This window comes from Asparagus officinalis, chromosome 1 (genome assembly GCF_001876935.1).
Source record: "Asparagus officinalis chromosome 1, Aspof.V1, whole genome shotgun sequence".
NCBI classification, from domain to species: Eukaryota; Viridiplantae; Streptophyta; class Magnoliopsida; order Asparagales; family Asparagaceae; genus Asparagus; species Asparagus officinalis.
Genome location: NC_033794.1, coordinates 50705468 through 50724350, shown reverse-complemented (window position 1 = coordinate 50724350; position 18883 = coordinate 50705468). Strand labels below are relative to the sequence as shown.

Genomic DNA, 18883 nt, shown 5'->3' with positions numbered 1-18883 from the left:
AACTCTAACTCCACCAAAGCCTAGAACTCCAAGAACCAAGTTTCCCACTGAATCTTCCTCCACCTAATCCAAAACCTTAGATCTAAAATCTGAGCTCTGATACCACTTGTCCCGCGCCTATGCGGAAGCGTGCACGCACACCGAACGAATCTGTGATCACGGAGAAGAAGAGAACCACACACAAACACTATCCAATCCAAATACGACAAATCCAACCAAACACAGAGATATACGTGGTTCGGCAATTTGCCTACGTCCATGGGGAGAGGATGAGGAGATTCCACTAAATCAAGGAGAGTACAAAAGGGTTACAATCACACAAAATCACTCAAACTAACCCTCAACCAAAGCTCTCAACTTGCTCATAATATCTCCCTCTTATAATTCTCAATTGCCTCTCAAAGTCTCTGATATCTCTCTTCTTAAACCCTAGAAAATCGTGTCCCTATTTATATCCAAACAGAATCCAAACATGAAACCAAACTGTACAAAAAATCTGTCGTAAGTCGATTTAACAAAGTTCACAAGTCGACTTGGCAGAGAGAAAAACAACAACTGGAGGACAGATCGTAAGTCGACTTAACAGGCTTCACAAGTCGACTTGACAGAGCGAAAAAATCACAACTCCAGAGCAGAATGTAAGTCGACTCATGCACAGACACAAGTCGACTTATCATAAGTCGACTTATGCCTGTGCATGAGTCGACTTATGACAGAAAAACTGATTTTTTCTTGATTTCTCCACATACATTAATCAATTTAAAATGAATTGCTTATTCAAGTTTATCTTTTAATAAGCATCGTCTTTTAATTACTATCAAGTATTATGTTTCATAACTTAGGAGCCTGATTGCATTTGAACTTTTCTATCTTTGTCTTTTGGTTAGTCCTTAGAATTTGAATTGGACGGGACTAGTAATATTTCATTTATCTTTTAATTGGAGTTTCACAAGAAAAAAAGTGGTGTAATATGATAATTATTAGTCAAAGTCAAAGATGAGTAAATACTGATATTTTTTTCAATTATTGAAGGCGTTGAATGGCTTGATTTCTCTTCGGTATTCTTTCCCCATTGATCTCTTTGGTTTTGTGCCCACCCCAACCTAACCATTTTCTTCTATCAGAAAATCTTAAAAAGTTTAGGTTGCGTTTGGGAACTAATATTTGGATTTGAAAGGTTGATTTAAAATCATGGGATTTCAAATCTAGAATTTGAAATCCATGATTTGATAAAATCTTTTGTTTGGATGTCATCACTAAATGCAAGGATTTGAAATCACAGATTTAAAATCTGATGTTTGGATGCACTTTATTATACATGAATTTGGATTTAAAATTGGTGTTTTAAAAAAAAATTATGCTCTCTCTTAACTCCTTAATAATTAAATCAAATGCGGACATTATGGTTTATATTGAGGAAAAAGTTAGGGTAAATTTCACGACCCCCTCAGAAGTTTGATCTCTTCATTAGCAATTATAAATATACATGCAAACATCTTGTCCTTCATGAATCGGTATGAGAGAATACAAAAAATAATAATAATGTCCAAAATATTTATTATTACGCCATTTTTTCATGGCTTCATCCAATACTACATCAACCTTCAATCTCCAAAGAACAAGAGTACTACTCCAATAACTAGCCATGATAAAAGACTCGACGAGTCAAAAGAGTTTAGCAAACACTCCTCATAAGAAGCTCTACACTCCACAATAATCCTTCATTTAAAACACAACATACCATAGGTAGTTGATAACCATGATTTGCTATAAGAAGTAACCATGAGTTGCTACAACAAGCCAAATTACGACAACATAAACTATTAAAATAAAACATATCTAGAATCCTCTATTTATCCTTCACGTCTTCTCCTCTTTTCTCTCCAATGCGCCCAACTTCATGTCTCGAAGAATTTGAGTCCTACATTACACAATTTAGCATCAATTAGTCCACGTCACAAAAATCGAACTTAAAAAAAAACAAGTACAGGATTGTATACATTCTGTATTCTGATGGAGATGCTAGTATATAAAACTTATACAAAAATAAATCCGACAAGTATAAAAAAATGAATATAGCAAGTACAAACAAGTAATATCATGTTATTATTACATCATCTACTTCTAGGCATGACATCAACAAAGCATATCTGCTTGTGATTTCGATTAAGTTTCACATAAACTAATCCATGCATAAACACTTAAAAATGTGAGTTTATCATCATCAGGGCCCAAAGTATCAGCCTTCAGTTTCACAACCCATGTCTAAAAGAGTCAGGGAGCAAATCCCAGCCATAGTACTCAAAATTTAGGGATCAATTTTAAAATTAATAAAACCAGTCGAATAAAGATAGCATCACTCACTCCAAAAGTCACAACTATAAGTTTGCTTCCTGGCACAATGAAATTTTAAATCACTTGATACCTTATAAAATCTATGCCAATCTATGCCAAAATTACTATCAGATTTACATGAATAAATGTAAATATATGATAGAGCTGACTCATCTTCTGCCACTGGAATCAAGGCATCCAGCCACAAAATGAGAACCTACACACGCACCCCAACACAGTTAACGACGCTTCAACGTACATAGAGTCTAAGTTTAAGGATAAGAGTAAAGATGTAAAATGTTTCTACAGCAGCAAAAGCATCCACCCAAGAATAACTTCCATCTTTGACAAAAGTCAGAACAACGATAGATATGTTTACAGGTTCATTCATTCCAGCGGAAAAAAGTCTATAACATTCAATCCTTTTATCACTCCATCCCAACAAAAGAAATATGAAACAGCCAAACAAAGCAAACAAATCTTCAAACAATTCCAACCCCCCACCCAACACACACACACACAAACCAACCGCCATCAGGCGTAGTTCAGCCTGAATATGTCATTCAGTACATATTCAGGAGAAAAGTGTTGGTAAACTGAAAGAGGGAACACAAACAGGAGAAAAGTGTTGGTAAACTCATTAGCTGAATGCAGGCACAAAGAACAGATCAAATACAAATGATTAATCACCTAAACGAAACCCTAGATTTGATAAAGTACCATCAGTACAGAACAAGAAAACCAACAAGAGAAGTATGGAAACAAAAAGAACTATAATGTCATGCATCATGGTAATTGCTAATTAAAAGGTGATTATTTTCAAGTGGGGGCCATTTGAATGAGTGGATGGAAATGAGTCACCTCATTACCAAGCAAATGACTGTATAAGAGTAATACTGTAATAGAAACGACAAACAGGAACTCATTTTCAACAACGTAGGTGAGACTAGCTGAATGTGTTAAATCAATGCAGATGCCAACAAGAGTAACACTTGTACAAGCTCATTCTTCTCAATAAATATTGCTCACTCAAAATCATACCAGGAGTCATCGTTAAAAATGTGAAATTATATTCCTGCATCCATCAATCCTCAAAAGTGCGAACTATAATCTACACAAAAATTGTGAATCCAATTCTATTCAGTGATAAAAAAGGTGGCATAGGCAAGACTCAAGAGCCTTAAGCCAGTAAGGAGCCTGCATCGATACTTATATGAATTCATTTTCCATCAATTTCATTGCATAGGGTAAAAGCAAAAGGCATAGGAACTTACATTCTTTGAATCAGTATATGAACTTTATTTCTTTGAATCAGTATATGAATTCATTTTCCATCAATTTCATTGCATACCTGCAGTATTGGCAACTTCATATTAATTCTCAAATGTATTCTCAAAGGATGTGATCGATGTTGGTGAATATCCTGCAGTATTGGCAACTTCATATTAATTCTCGGATTTCATGTGTATTCTAGGGGTCTGTTTGGCGATTCAACTTAAACGGGCTAGGATTAATCCAGATACCAGTTTAATAACATAGTTTTATATCCAGATATCAAGGTTTGATACCCAGGATCACATCTCTTTGTCACTAAGTTAGGATCCTAAGCCAACATAGATGCTATCAAAATCAATACCCATGCTGCAGACTTCTATTTCCCACTTTAACAAGCTCATTTGGTTGTTGGTAACTAAAAGATGGTGCCTCATAGACTGATTAAGAACAAATACCCATGCTGCAGACATATAACCTCCTCATTCTGCTCGGTTTGGGCTTTAACAAATGATAAACTAAGAATAATAATGGGTAAATTTCACTAAACCGGTATGAACTTTCAGCATTTTGCAATAAAACTCCAATATTTGTCAAAATCACATAAACCTCCCAAGAACAGTAAAAAATCACATAAACATGAATCGCTTACTTCTAGTATGAATCTCCTCCTGCAAGTCGCTGACAGTAGCCTGTAAATCCCAAAAAAAAAAAAAAAATCAGACGAAACCCAAAACTAACTCTAGATCTAGGAGACCAACTGAAAGAGAGGAAACAAGCTACAAAAGAGAAAATCCAAGTCAGAACTAGGGTTTCGATGGAAGGGGGAGAGAGAGGAGTAAGGGGGAGACCGAAACCCTAGATCAGATCTAGGGTTTCAATGAGAGAGGAGAAGGGGAGTAGAGATACCTGCGTTGCTGCGTTGAGAGAGAGAGAGATTCGAGATCGGTCGGAGCTGAGAAACGAGAGAGAGGAGGAGTCGGGATCGGTCGGAGCTGAGAAACGAGAGAGAGGAGTCGGGGATCGTCGGAGCTGAGAAACGAGAGAGGAGTTTGGGATCGGGATTTGGTAAATGACAAGGGGTAGGGTAGGATTTTAAATACGGGTTTTTGGGCTTTCAAATTCTCTTTTTAAAATAATTTGATTTGAAATTCTAGCTCAATTTTGTAGCCCAAACTAGGGATTTGGATTTGAAATACCTTGAATTTAAAATCCAGGGCCCAAATCCATGTTCCCAAACACAGCCTAAAGATATTCCTAAACTCGGTTGTTGTAGTATCTTCCACCCACCGAAATCAATCTAAAAAAGGTCATGAGAGGGTTTGAGTGCTTCCCCCTCCTTAAGTTGCCAAATAACACATAATTTATTTCTCCTACTTTATACATACGAGAAGTAAAAAGCATAAAACAGTGATGCGAAAGGAAATATTATAGTTGTATTTTATATTTTTAATGTACGGTTAACAAGTTACATTGTCATTGGGTATCTGATTTCCTACAAAAAGGTGAATTTCTTCGGTGAAGTAGTACAAGAAATGAAGGAGAGCTTGATGACCACTTCCCCTGGCCAAGACAAGATGGCATTGGCTTTGATCTCTATTGGAAATTTCTTCTGCAATAAATAAAGTTAGAAATATTAGAATGGGTGCAAATTTTCCAAAGTACATGTGGCTTATTATTATATATGATTCTTTTTGCAAAAAAAAAAAAAAAGAAAAAGAAAAGAAAAAGAAAAGAAAACTCTTGAATGTTTATATATAAGGAACCTTTTTTTTAGGAAACCTTCCAAAAACTTACTTGTTTTGTAGAAATTCACTTTAGCAATACAAAAAAAATATAATTTCATATGAGAAACACTTAAATTTGATAGAGATCCTTACGAAAAAGAGAGATTTTGGGCTTAGGCTTTGCAAGGAATTTTCCATAAACTAAAATCGATTTTCTAAATTAGGAGTGATGCTTTAATTAATTTATGATGTTTCTTTTGAACACACACGAAGTTTGAAATATTAGGAGGTTTTAACCGGCAGGGTTAGCACAGCAGAGGAAGGCCTCGCTGCGATCTTGTTGGTAGACGATCCATAGCTGGCTAGTCTCGTTTCTGAATTTCCTAGCAAGTAAGAAAACTCTCGGGCCACTACTAGCCATGAAGTGCGAGTAGAGATTAGTCCCATCCATAACAAGGTGTGGGGATATCTCGTGGGGGAAAAAAGGGGATTACGAGGTTTCATATTTTTTGTGAAATTAAAAAAGGTTTAGTTTCACAAAACCCTTCTGAACGTTGGGTGGTGTTGAACATGACCCATTGAACTTTGTTTATCTCACATTACCCCATTGAACTATTAGGTGTCTCACAAAACCCCCGAACTTTAATTTACCTCGTATAATCCTCTGCCAATAATTTACAAATAACTAAAACATTTGAGTGAAAAACTCCCAAACGTAGGCACCATATTCATTCCCCAAAGCTTTGAGTTTTTAATTCTCAAGACTATATTAGTTATTTGCAAATTACGGACGCAGGGTTATTAGGTGAGGTACGCTGAAGTTCAGGGGGGGTTTTGTGTTTTGTGATATTGTCGTTATTTTTTCGTAAATCTATTATGATGGGGGACTTCCCTGCAAAACACTGCGGCGTCGATGGCACGGGGGTTTTAGGAGTTTTTCTGCTACTGTTGAATTTATACCTACACGTTTTAATTCTGAACTTCCCCCTTTGCATCGCCGATCGTCGCTCCCCCCAAAAAAAAAAATGGTACGGACTCTTCAAAGCCTTGGCTCTTGGTATTTTCCCTTTTGTTTCTAGGGTTTCGAATTCTTTGGATACATGCGTTGTAGAGCGAGATCTGTGGTCTTGGACTCGAAATTAGTTTGATGTGCTTTGTTGTTTGATTGTTCTGGAAACTCTTCTTAATTTATTGAGTGGCCAACGTGTTAAATTAGTTCTAGAATTTGGTTTGAATGTGTCGATTTGTTGTCCTATTCATCAATTTGGGCTTCGGATTAGTGTAATTTGGACAAGAATTAGTATCCTTTTTTTTTGTTGCATGACGTTAACTGCTTTAAATTTTCGTCGATTTGAGCATTGTTATATTGATTGAATACATCTGCAGAAATATGATACCAGTAGGTTTGTTTGTGTTACTTCCTTTATTTCCTTGCTTAGTGAATGTAGGATTTCTGTAGTTTTTTGAAGCACCTTAGTGGGTATCTAGTCAAATAGCTACTTCCTGGATGCTACTTCTACGACAATGCTCGAAGTGCAACCATCCTCCTCATATATGGAGAGGTATCGATTGTGTGATTGAGCTGAGCGAACTAAAATTTTTGACTGGTAAATTGATGGCATGACCAGTTCAAATCCTTTTGTATGGATTTCTCTTGGTAGTACCAAATATTGATGATATCCTTACTTTCATGGATGGTTTGATCAGTGTAGGTCCACCCTGGCTTTCCAAAGCAGTCATACCAGTCTACTCTATCAAAGCTGACCTTTTACTGACACTGTCAGCTGTAATATCTACATATCCTTTTGCATAGTCAACACGATCTCCCTTCTAGTAGGGGTCGGGTTGCGCAGGTTTGAGTCCAATTTTCATTGCTCGTGTATAAATCTCCTATGTTGCTTGAAACCCTATAGGTAAGGAAACTTCTTTATCAAAAATTCTTCTAACTTGTTCAGGTTGTATTGGACAGATTTGATGGATCTGAATATGGTGGCCAGTTAATCAGGAATGAGTCTGACGGCAACAGTCGGATCTTTCGATCTTCTATTAAAATTAGACTGGGGGAATGAATATGGGTCTACAGAATATTACAAGTCTAAAACAGTAATATAATACTGATTTCATGTACATACTTCATACTAGGAGGCAAACACAAGCACGCAACTTACGTAACTTAATAAGCAAGTATAATTGATCGTTAAGCTGGAGCATATTAGAACTTCATGATACTGTAGTTGGTTAATTGCGGATATACCCCTATACTATCGCCAAATTGAACTTATTACCCTTGTTGTTCTATTGTTGCAGATAGACCTCTCAGTGAATTTTTTTTGACCCTTTTCGTTGGTCTATCTGAAACAGTAGATTTTCATTGAGGGGGTCTATCTGCAGCAATAGAACTGCTGGAGTACTAACTTCAATTTGGTGATAGTAAGGGAATCTATCCACCGTTAAACCCTATTATAATTCACAAACAGATAACAAGAATAAGAGCCCAAGGAACATAATCCCAGTAGCCCTTTATTTTGGAAAAGAATGGTTTGAATAAAAAATTCTTTCTCTTTTGTGTGTGTGTTAATGCTCGTGTACATACAATAATCAGGCTTGTGTAAAATCCCTTGTGGAAGTTAGGTGTGGATTGAGTCACATAAGTCAGTCTTAGGGGTGTGCAACGGTCGGTTCGGTTCGGTTTTTACCAAAATTTGAACAACCGAACCGAACCGTCTATAATTCAAAACCGAACCGAACTGTTGCAAGTCGGTTCGGTGTGGTTCGGTTCGGTTCTAACTTCATCAAACTTCTTATCAAACAACAAACTATGTTAAAGAAAAAAAAATATCAACAAAGTAGGAGATTATAAAATATTAGACACTGATATAATAATATTATTTTTAACCCATAATGATTCAGAAAATGGGTTTAGGGTTTGAGTCTTTGATTCTTTGGGGACGGGTCGGGTAGGGTTTGAGATCAGAATGGATAGTATTGTACTATATTCGGTCGGTTCGGGTCGGTTCGGGTTGAAAAGTTTTCAAACCGACCCAAACTGTCCTACTCATAAAACCGATTTTTTCGGGTCGGTTCGGGTTGGTTCGGTCGGGTTTTTTCGGTTTGGATCGAACCATGCTCAGCCCTAGTCAGTCTGGTCAATACTTGGGCCTAGAAATGTAAAATTGTTCATTCAAACTCATTTGGGTCGAAAAAGTTGTGAAACAAACCTGCTTTTTGGGTTTGGTTTAGGTATCCCCTTGACACCCCTATCTCTTAGTTGACTTGGTGTCATGCACCTGATCCACTAGCAAAAATGGGTTTCCACTCTAGTTCTCATGAATGAGTGGATTTCATCTATGCACCGGAATGAATAAAACAAGCTTCCTAATAACTGCAATGATTTTCTCATGTCTTTTGGTTCTTTGGTATCCTAAGAATTTCCTCAAGCTCCAATCTCCACTGTTTGTACCAAAGATAATGACATCTTCTTAATCAAATACAATACTATGGTCTTTGTTAGATGTCATGAGTTATGTAATATGTGGATATGTGGGTTATTGGATATCCGTTTAGTGTGGATGTTACAAGCTCTATATATATGTAATCCCTCTCTAATCAATGGTTAAGCTTCTTTCTCCTAACATGGTATCAAGTTAAAAAAAACCTAGAGCAGCCGCCATCCACATTCCTTCCAACCAGGCCATCTCTGCCACCTCTCCTCCTCTCTCTGGCCCTTTCTACCGCCTTCCCACCACCCTCCGACCACCCCCATTTTCATTGTCGGCCAACCAGACCAGAACCAATGTCCTGAGCACCTTGGCTACCTGGTTTGAGGCCTTGGTTTAGGCCAATTAGCCCCCTAAAATCCTTCTTCTTGCTACTCTGGGGTCTTCTATGGTGTGCATGACCCCCTCGTGACTGTCCGTGCCTATTAGTGTGTCCCTGTCTGCTGCCTACCCTTCATGGTCTCTTCCTCCAATACCTTCTATGATGCGTGGTTGAGGAATCTCAGCGGTACATCCATCAAGTTGAATGGAAAGAACTATCTTTTGTGGGCCTAAGCATTTAAAGTGTTTCTCGGTGCTCATCGGAAGATCAAGCACATTACTCAAGATCCACCTGATGCGTAAGATGTCACCTACGAATGCTGGTTTGCTAATGACTGTGGGGTGATTTCCTGGCTTATGAGCAGTATGAAGGAAAATATTTCTTATAATGTGATGATGCTCAAGCCGACAAAGAAGATTTGGGATACACTGAAGAGTACCTATGACAATGAGAAAAACATCTCACGTGTATGTGAACTCTATGAATTGTGACACCCTTACTTTAGTCTCACATGAACTAGTGTGAAGAAATATTAGTGGTTTAAATAAAAAAATCCAAAGCCCAAGAACAACTAGTGCTAGTATTTTGGCAGTGAACTTTAGTCAACATTGAATTGCTCTCGGTGGGTCCCACGACTTGCACGCGCCAATAGGCCCGTAGGCCCGTTGCGTGACAAAATGATATCGGAACAGTTACCAGCCAAAAGTGTGAAGCTAAGTGCTATACGGGGCTATGTGTTACACTGTGTGGATGCGGTGTGAGCCACCTCTAGAGCCCGTAGGAGCTACCTCTAGAGTTCACATCACCTGACAGTGACACTGAGATGTGCCAATTATCATATCGTAACGACGGGGACGTCATCTTTGTAAGATGGAGTGATTGTGACATCCCCACTTTAGTCCCACATGGACTAGTATGAAGAAATATTAGTGATTTAAATAGAGAAAAGCCCAAGACCCAAAAATGACTAGTGCTAGTATTTTGACAGTGGACTTTAGTCAATATCGAGTTGTTTTCGGTGGGTCCAACGGCTTGCATGCGCCAACGGGCCCATGGGCCCGGAACATGACAATGAACAATTATTCACTTTACAGCAAGGAGACCAATCAGTTCAAGACCTTTATACCTCTCTTCGGGCACTACTAGATGAGTTGGAGGTCTACTAACCGTTTGTTGCTGACATCGCCAAGATGAGGGAGTGTTGTGAAGAACTTGCGGTGGCAAAATTCCTGTCTGCACTCAAGCCCGACATCGTCTCTTAGATATGTGGATAGATCCTTAGAGGTGACACTATACCATCATTGTTGACGGCCTTTTCTCGTGTTATATGGATCTCCACCGACGCTTCTTCTCCACACACCGACTAGTCTACCTTGGTCATTTATGGACGTGGATGTGGCCGTGGATGTGGCTGCAGTTGTGACTCGGGGGGAGGACGTGGTGTTGGTCGTGAGAATCAGAAGTGAGTGTGATGTGGCCGCACCTACCATATCTTTGAAAAGTGTTGGGATAAATTTGGCAAATCAGAGTGGGCTCAACAAGCTGCTGTATCTACTGATCCATCACAAGAACAACTTGAAGTGATAGACTCTGTGACTATCTTTCAGGCTGAGTATGACAAATTGGTTCAATCTGCTAAAGCCGCAGCTCTCGTTGCTACCATGCTGCTCCATCAAGTATGCATGCCGACTATACATCTCTTGCTGAGGACTAGGTTGTTGATTCAGGAGCGTCAAAGCATATGTCTGGTACAAAACGAGTCTTTTCTTCTTTATCGTCTTCTACTTCCATTCCTTCTGTTAGTGTTGCTAATGAAACTCAATCTCGTGTGGTTGGTTAGGGTGTGGCGCCTCTTCGAAATACACTAACTCTTCACGATGTTCTTTATGTTCCAAATTTCCCTATCAATCTTCTTTCTGTTAGTCAAATTACAAAAGATCTTCAATGTGCCGTAACTTTTTCTTCCTATGTTCTTATGCAGGATTTGCGAACTGGGAGATGGATTGGTTCAAGACCTAAAAGGTGTGGCTTGTACCATCTCCGCAGTGCCCAATAGTCTAATGGCTCGGCTTATACCTCCATGTTTATGGATTTTTCCTATTTATGGCATTGTCGTTTGGGGCACCCGTCTATTGCAAAGCTTAAGAGTATTCTTTCTATGTCGTCGTCTTTTAGTCCTTTTAATTGTGAATCATGTCAACTTGGGAAACACACAAGGTCTTCTTATTCTCCATCTCAAGAGAATCATAGTGCTGCTACCATGGAGTTAGTTCATTCAGATGTCTGGGGTTCATGTCGTGTCGAGTCTGTCTTGGGTTTTAGTTATTTTGTGGGCCTTTATAGATGACTTCTTTTGTATGAGTTGGTCTATCTTATCAAAGACAGAACTCAAGTAGCTAATGTAATAAAGGTTTTTTTTCAATGAAATGGAAACTCAATTTTCTGAGCTATTACGTGTCTTTCGTACTGATAATGCTCTTGAGTATGTGCACCGTGATGTCTCCCTTCTTTGTGGATCCCAGAGCATTCTTCATCAAACCTCTTATCCTCGAACCTCCCTACAGAACGGTGTTGTTGAGCATAAACATTGTCATCTGTTGCATGTTACCTGGACAATCATGATGCAGATGAACGTTCCTAAGACTTTGTGGGCTGATGTTGTACTTACTGCTTGCCATCTCATCAATAGAATGCATTCTTCTGTTCATAGTCAGGTTCCCCATTGTTTTCTATTTCCTCAAAAGAAATTGTTCCCTCCGAAGGTCTTGGGTTGTGTGTTTTGTCCATGATACTTGTCCCAATCTGGACAAGCTCTCTCCTCCATCAGATGTACGTTTGTTGGTTACTCTCGCACTCAAAAAGGTTATCATTGTTTTGATCCAGTCAACCGAGAATATTATGTTTTGGCTGATGTCACCTTCTTTAAGAGTGTTCCTTCTTCTAGTTCTACGCCAGATGATGCCCATATTCCTTGCCACTTGCTATTCCGGTTGAGGATCTTGTTCCAACATCTCCTTCTATTTCTTCTACAGTCAATCCCTCAGACAAGAATTTAAAGTTTTACTCCAGGCGGAAGAAGAAAAATCAGCCTAGCCAAGATGGTCCCTTCAATCCTCCGTCCTCTGATGTAGGTTGCTATACCACAACTTCTCCCATTGTTATTCCTGATAATGACCTTCTATTGCACTGAGGAAAGGTAAACGTTCCACTGCAAAGTCATGTCTTCATACCAGAGAAAGGAAAGGTAAACGTTCCACTGCAAAGTCATGTCTTCATACCAGAGAAGGGAAATGTGATGGAAAAGAGTTGAGTACAAGTTTTTATGGAGATAGTATATATTTGAATTGAATGATCTCCTTCCACTCCTTCAATGATCTACTTCCGATTCCTTCCAAAAATAGCAAGCCTTGTGTGTGTATGTACATAGGTAGAGGAAGACAGACACAGTGAGGGAGAGAGCTGTCTTACTGAATTCTGTTTTTTTAAGTTGAATTGGATCGACCATCCTCATGCTTAAGGCAATGCTAAATGTTTTGCAACACTGTACTTGTGCCTTCCAATTGTGGACATTTCAGTAATTAGCGACTTCATTACCACTCAGGCTCCTTGCTTAGATTTCCACAACCGTTGATTTTGGTTCTTCGCTTTCTGTAAGTCCGACCGCTTATTTTATTATAATTACTTGTTGATGCAGCTTAGATTTTATGTGTATCTAAGTGAAGCAGAATTTAATTTTTTGAAAATTTATTCCCTATTAGAGGGTATTAGATCATGTGTTTAGTTCGTTTATCCAAAAAGCTCATAGTTTTGTCATTTTTATTCATGATCAGTTATGAATATGAGTAATCATGTTTTATCATGTATTAGCCTGAAAGAAGGCTGGATTTATAGGAAAGGATGGTTCAGGATGATTTGAAATATTTGAATTAATGTAACCTTAGATTTTTAAGGCGTTTGTTTGTTCCTTGAATATGATATAGAAAACAATAAAAAGGTGGTTACTTTGGGCTCAAACAAATAATTTAAGAGGTTGCTTTCTGTCCACAAGTTGCTTGTAATGGAACAGTGGAAGAGTAAAGGACTAGAATATTTTTTAAGGACTTTTAACTGTTCTCTAGATATGAACAATGAAGCAAAGCAGGAGAAGGTTAGAAGATAGGGAATTGAAACAATAACTCAAATTATCATTAATCTTTTCTCATCAGATGGAAAAAGATTGTCAGTGTTGGGAGATGAAGCTTGCCTTCCTGAACAGTAAGGTCTTCTTGTTATCCTCCTCTCTACTTATATATTTTTCTCGTAATTCCCTCTTCCCTTTTTCTTCTTTGGTCATACATGGATGTGTTTTTTATGCACAATTTTTGTTATATATTAAGGAGACATGTTCGTTTATTTATTGTATTTGGCTTGGGCGAGAGGTGCATCTAACCTACCTACCTGATATTTCTTTGCATTTATCATGTACTACGGCAATTTTCTTCTAAGATGTGGTATATCAGGTGACTAGAAAAAATCAGCACTTTGGTCCGCATGGCCATGCTCAAGCTTCTGCTCTGTAATTTGACACTGCTGGATCTAGTAATGGCATGTAATTGTGTAAATTAAAGAAAATATTCTGTGAGCGAAGCCTGTTATTCAAGATGACAATGCAGATAAGTAGATGACACTGTATCTTTGAAAAATTAGGAAAAAGTGAAACCATAAAATAGTTTCATGAATTGATGTTTACCATAGGTTTTCACCGCATCTAATCCAAATTTGTCTGCTAGAATTTAATTGTGTTTGGTGTTTTATAATTTTTAATCCTTTATGCTTGTGCATGCAGGAGTTTTGCCCTTCAATCAAAAACATTCTCCTCCTCGATTCTGAAGGAAAACGTGTTGCTGCTAAGTACTGTACAGATGATTGGCCAACTAATGCTGCGAAGCTAGCATTTGAGAAATCTGTGTTTACCAAGACTCAGAAGGCAAATGCTCGAAGTGAAGGTAACGTATGTCCGAACCTTGTGTCTTGTGCTAGCATATGCTAAAATAGGATTGGCTTTGGAGCAGAAGTGAGAAGGCTCATCACTGATTTGATATCATTTTCAACTGTTTGTCAGCCCTTAAAACTGTTGCCAATTCCTTGCTATGGTCAACTGGTTGTCAACCCTCAAATTGTTGCCAATTCCTTTCTAAGGAAATTATGACAAGGGAGGGGCTGGACATAGGTCAAAGAATCATTTAGTTATAGTAAACCGCCTAATTTGTCATAAAACTTGAGCTCGTGCAGCCGGGTATCGGTCTCCAAAATTCTACTAGCATAAATGTTCAAATGAAGCGAAAAAGATGATATATTTTTTATAGATACTTGCATTGAACTCTGGTAGATAGCTAGTTAGAACATTCCCAAACATCTCTGAGAGGCAAGCACCATATACAGCTTGGTGTATGTGAATAAGTGATAACAACAAGGTGAGTGGAATTGGTAGTGAAACTAATGTAGAGCATATACTTGTAATGAGGTATGAAGACTTGGCAGAGTAGCTAAGAGATTGATCTGGCTCCACTTTCATGACCAATTAGTAGACGCGGTTAGCGACAAGATCTTGTTTCCAGGGTAATTTTGGATCTTAGAGAGAAACAAAAATGTAACTACTATTTGTTTCAACACCGGAATCTCTCCCTGGGTTGCCTTCAAGTTAATTGCTACCGCAAACAATGCTAGTCTTTTTTTTTTCCAAGTCATTTAAAGCTGTTCTCATCACTAGCTTTAATACTTCTGGTGGAAAGTAGTGGGTGCAGCTTTTAGTTACGATGGTGCCTACAGGGTGGTGGGATGATGATAACAATAAATATATCATTAACGCAACAGGTTATGCATGAAAAGAATTTTGAAAATAATGCACCAGCTTCTTTAAAATTTGTTTTTTAAAACTTGGAGTCTGATGGAATCAAGTCCTTTGTATAGCGAAAGGGTTCAACCCATGTAGTCATGCTCTACAGTGATAAATTGTGATCACTCTGGTGCTGTACTTAGGATGGTTGTTTAGTTTTGCTATGTATGTGCTACTAAGGCCAGCGCTTTAAACCTTTGTAGTTGATTCAGTTTTCTTCTTTTTATTTAATGACATTGTTAAAAGGCTGATACGTTTCTTTTTCATATTTGATTTGATTGGGAATGTCCAGGGCATTTCTAATTTCATTATCACAGCAGCCGGCTTATCTTGCGTGTGGCTGTTGACATTTCTTTTCTCTTTGCTCCTTTCTAATATTACGTTGTAATCATTATCACTTGTTCCATTTCTTATGTGGTTAAAAACATAATTCCTTCCGTTCATAAAGATTCATTCTTGTCATTTGCAGCGGAGATAATTACGTTTGACAATTGTGTGGTCGTCTACAAGTTCGTTCAGGACCTTCACTTTTTTGTTACTGGGGGGGATAATGAAAATGAGCTAATGTTAGCTACAGTACTTCAGGGATTCTTTGATGCTGTTGGACTTCTTCTCAGGTCTGACAATTATTTTTTACTTTTCCTTATTCTGGTTTCTACGGTTATCAGCTGGTTGTCTACATTCTCACACTTGTTTCCTGCTTCAGGAATAATGTCGACAAGAGGACTGCACTTGAAAACCTGGATTTGATCCTCTTATGCATTGATGAGATTGTTGATGGAGGGTATGTTCATAATCTATCATTCACTTGTTCATAACCTATCATTCACTTGTTCAGTTGGATTTTGGAAACTGTCAGTTGTATGGTAACTTGGAATATCTAGTCTTATAGGCAGACCCCTGATGAAGATTTTGTCCATGATTGTGTATCAAAAGAACGGGGTTGGGCAGCGGGAAGTCTCAGGTTGGCGTTCAGGCTTATGGGTTTTCAGCAAAAAGTAAAACTGAAAATAGAAGGAAAACCTCTTGTCTTGTGTAGGACTTACCCAAGTTGAAGCAAAAATGCCAAATGCCTTTAGAAAAACCCTTAGTCTATCATATACCTCCCTAACAATTAGCTGTTTTATCATAGAAGGGGACATAACATAGCAAGGTCATTTTCTGTCGATATATTATCTGCAGTAGAAAACCAGGACTGATAGCTAACCCTGGATCCTGTATGACTTTCTTTGACATACTTGCCCACCTTATTTTCTTGACTGCCAACTGACCAATCTCTCAATTTGATTACCTCCTCGAATACGAAAAGTGACCAGATCAAATTCCTACTATCTGCTTAATCTTCCATTGCTTCTGTCAATAGCTCCTCCACCCTACTTACACACAGACTTGAATGTTTCTTATTGGTGAAAAGCAGGACCTGGAAGTATGAAGCTAAGTCTTGGTGCACTGTGCTTATGTTCTCATTCTTTTTACAGTGTGCTGCATGTTATTTCTAGTGGAAGTTCTCTTATGTGATTTTATCGATCTTATGTAATTCAGAGTCATATCGCAAGTATTATTTTATGTGCCTTTTGCGGATGTTGATTTTGTTTCTTGCATAAATAACTAACCGACAACTGAAGTTGCTCTAAATCAAAGTGGAAACAATTATAACTATTTTGATTCAGCTATTTAGAGTCTTAGACTGGTGATTTGAGCAAAAAGCTTGTTTGGGTCTGACTTCAGATGTCTCAGATCTTTTCTGCTGGGGTTGCAGGATCGTTCTGGAAACAGAAGCAAGTGTCATTGCTGGGAAGGTTGCAAGTTCGGGGGGTTTGGATGGGGCAACCTCATTTTCTGAGCAGGTATCTTTTTTTTCCTTGAAAACTTATACGAGGTAGTAGAATTTTTATATGCGTTTTGTTTCCTCAATTTTGTACTCTCCAATCGGGGGTTTCCTCCCTCTTTTCACAGACTATATCTCAAGCATTAGCCACAGCACGAGAACACTTGGCGAGATCTCTTCTCAAATGATGTGGCTGAAGGATGATTAGTCTGCAAAGTTCAACAATGAATCTACTGTCTGCCCTCTTTTTCATATTTGAGTTGTGTGAAGATCCTGTGCCAAGCTATATCCCCTCTTCGTCGTCTGCAGGTTTTGATAACTCTAGTCTCAATTGGCAGTAGATTATCTGGCAACTTTGAAGTGTTAAAAACTCGTGTATGTGATGGGTTTTCTTTTTTCTCCTCTTTTTGTTGTTGTGGGTTTTGAAATCTGATTCTAATCCCAAGTTGCAGCCACTCAACTTATATCAGAAGTTTGAAATTCTTGCATGATATGTTTTTCTTTTCTCTTCTCTTTTTGATATATCGCGGTGTCTTGAAATTTCAATCTAACTCTAGGATGGTTGATAAAGGCAAGCTGAATGATTGCCATGCTAGGTTCCGGTTTGTCTCTAGAGCCTGGAATCATGCTAAAGCTTAATTTTGCGCATGATTGTCGAATAGCATGTTACTTGATTGACGTTAGCTTCTAGGCATTTTGTTGCTCTACAACTATAGAGTGCTCGTTATCTAGTTCGTTAACGTTAAAGTTGGAAAGACCTTACCTTGCTGTTGACTTTGATGCTTTTCTCTGATTATTAATAAAAAAATGCGTTACTTTTGTTTGTGGTTGTTCTAGGGCTTATATGTTATATGAACTATGATCTCTCTGTGTGTTTATGATCTTGATGTTTTTGGGCACAATCAGACAACCAAGTGAAAAGAGGCTAGATGCTTCACCCTTGGTTTAACATAGATTTTCTACATGAAAAATTGCAAGACAGCCACTGAGTCAACTAATCCATAAACATATGTCCTTACCCAGTTAAAGCAATAGCGACTGCAATAATTACAGAACATAAAAACCAAGAATAGCAAAATCAGTAAAACACAAGCTCCCTCCCTCTCCCTCCCCTCAATCATAAATCTCAAGAACCTCGTAATCTTTTTTGAGCATAAGGAACCTCGTAATCATCTTCATCATCAACATAATCTTGAGAGGAGTTGATGGTATCATGCAACATCATCAACATAATCTTGAGAGGAGTTGATGGTATCATGCAACCAAGTCCATCGCCAATACCTGTTCTTCTCAACACGCTCCTCCTCTCGTCGACACTCAAACAAGCAACGAGCTAGAGCTAGAGCGGACCAGCTAGAGCTTGTGATTCTCTTCGCTATTATTAAAGGTCCTCTTTTTTCAAAAGGAGTTTAAAAAATTTTTAACATTCAAGCCCCTCACCCTCTACTCTTATTTATATCCCACTGTAATAAACAAGGACTATTGGATTAGTCTTGAGCACCAAAAATAAATCTCAGCCATTTACTATATTTGTTACGAACTAATCGGTTGGTCAATTGGTTGGTTAACTGATTAGTTTCTAATATATTTAATTTCTTTATTGACTTATTGACTAGATTTTTTTTAATTACTTGGATTTTTGTGGGCCTACTCTTGGCTTGATTTTGGGCTTCAATAATTGGTCGAAAACTTAGAGAGTTTGGTTCTTTTAGGCTCTTATCCATTAATTCTTCATTAACCTGCAAATTAAGATAACAACACTTTGTTAGTAAATATTTGTTCAAGATAAAATAGATAATGATGATATAAAAATATAATAAAATTTAATGGTTAGCAAGCTATTCAAAATGCAGAGGTTTTGACTTCCCATAACACCCAAAAAATCAGCAAGACCTATAAGTCATCCTTTATTTTTTTTAAAAATAATTTGTGATTTCTTTTAAACAAGTGGTGGAATCATGAAAAGTTTACCAGATACGTGTCAATGACACTTGTAGCTGTTAACTATGAGCAATACATGTTAAATAT

General features: G+C 38.0%; 1 protein-coding gene across 4 annotated transcripts; it reads left to right on the top strand.

Moving 5' to 3' along the window:
• LOC109824021 (coatomer subunit zeta-1-like) lies at positions 2753 to 17377 on the top strand. 4 transcript variants are annotated; one of them, XM_020390553.1, is made up of 7 exons: positions 2753 to 2838; positions 6343 to 6361; positions 13978 to 14137; positions 15497 to 15644; positions 15734 to 15811; positions 16787 to 16874; positions 16984 to 17377. In XM_020390553.1, the coding sequence occupies exons 2-7, from the start codon at positions 6359 to 6361 to the stop codon at positions 17041 to 17043; spliced, it is 537 nt and encodes a 178-aa protein (XP_020246142.1). In that variant the 5' UTR covers positions 2753 to 2838; positions 6343 to 6358; the 3' UTR covers positions 17044 to 17377. The 4 variants fall into 4 exon arrangements, with proteins under 4 accessions (XP_020246142.1, XP_020246135.1, XP_020246120.1 ...); XM_020390546.1 differs by lacking the exon at positions 2753 to 2838 and having other exon boundaries at positions 6224 to 6361; XM_020390531.1 differs by lacking the exons at positions 2753 to 2838; positions 6343 to 6361 and adding an exon at positions 13343 to 13411.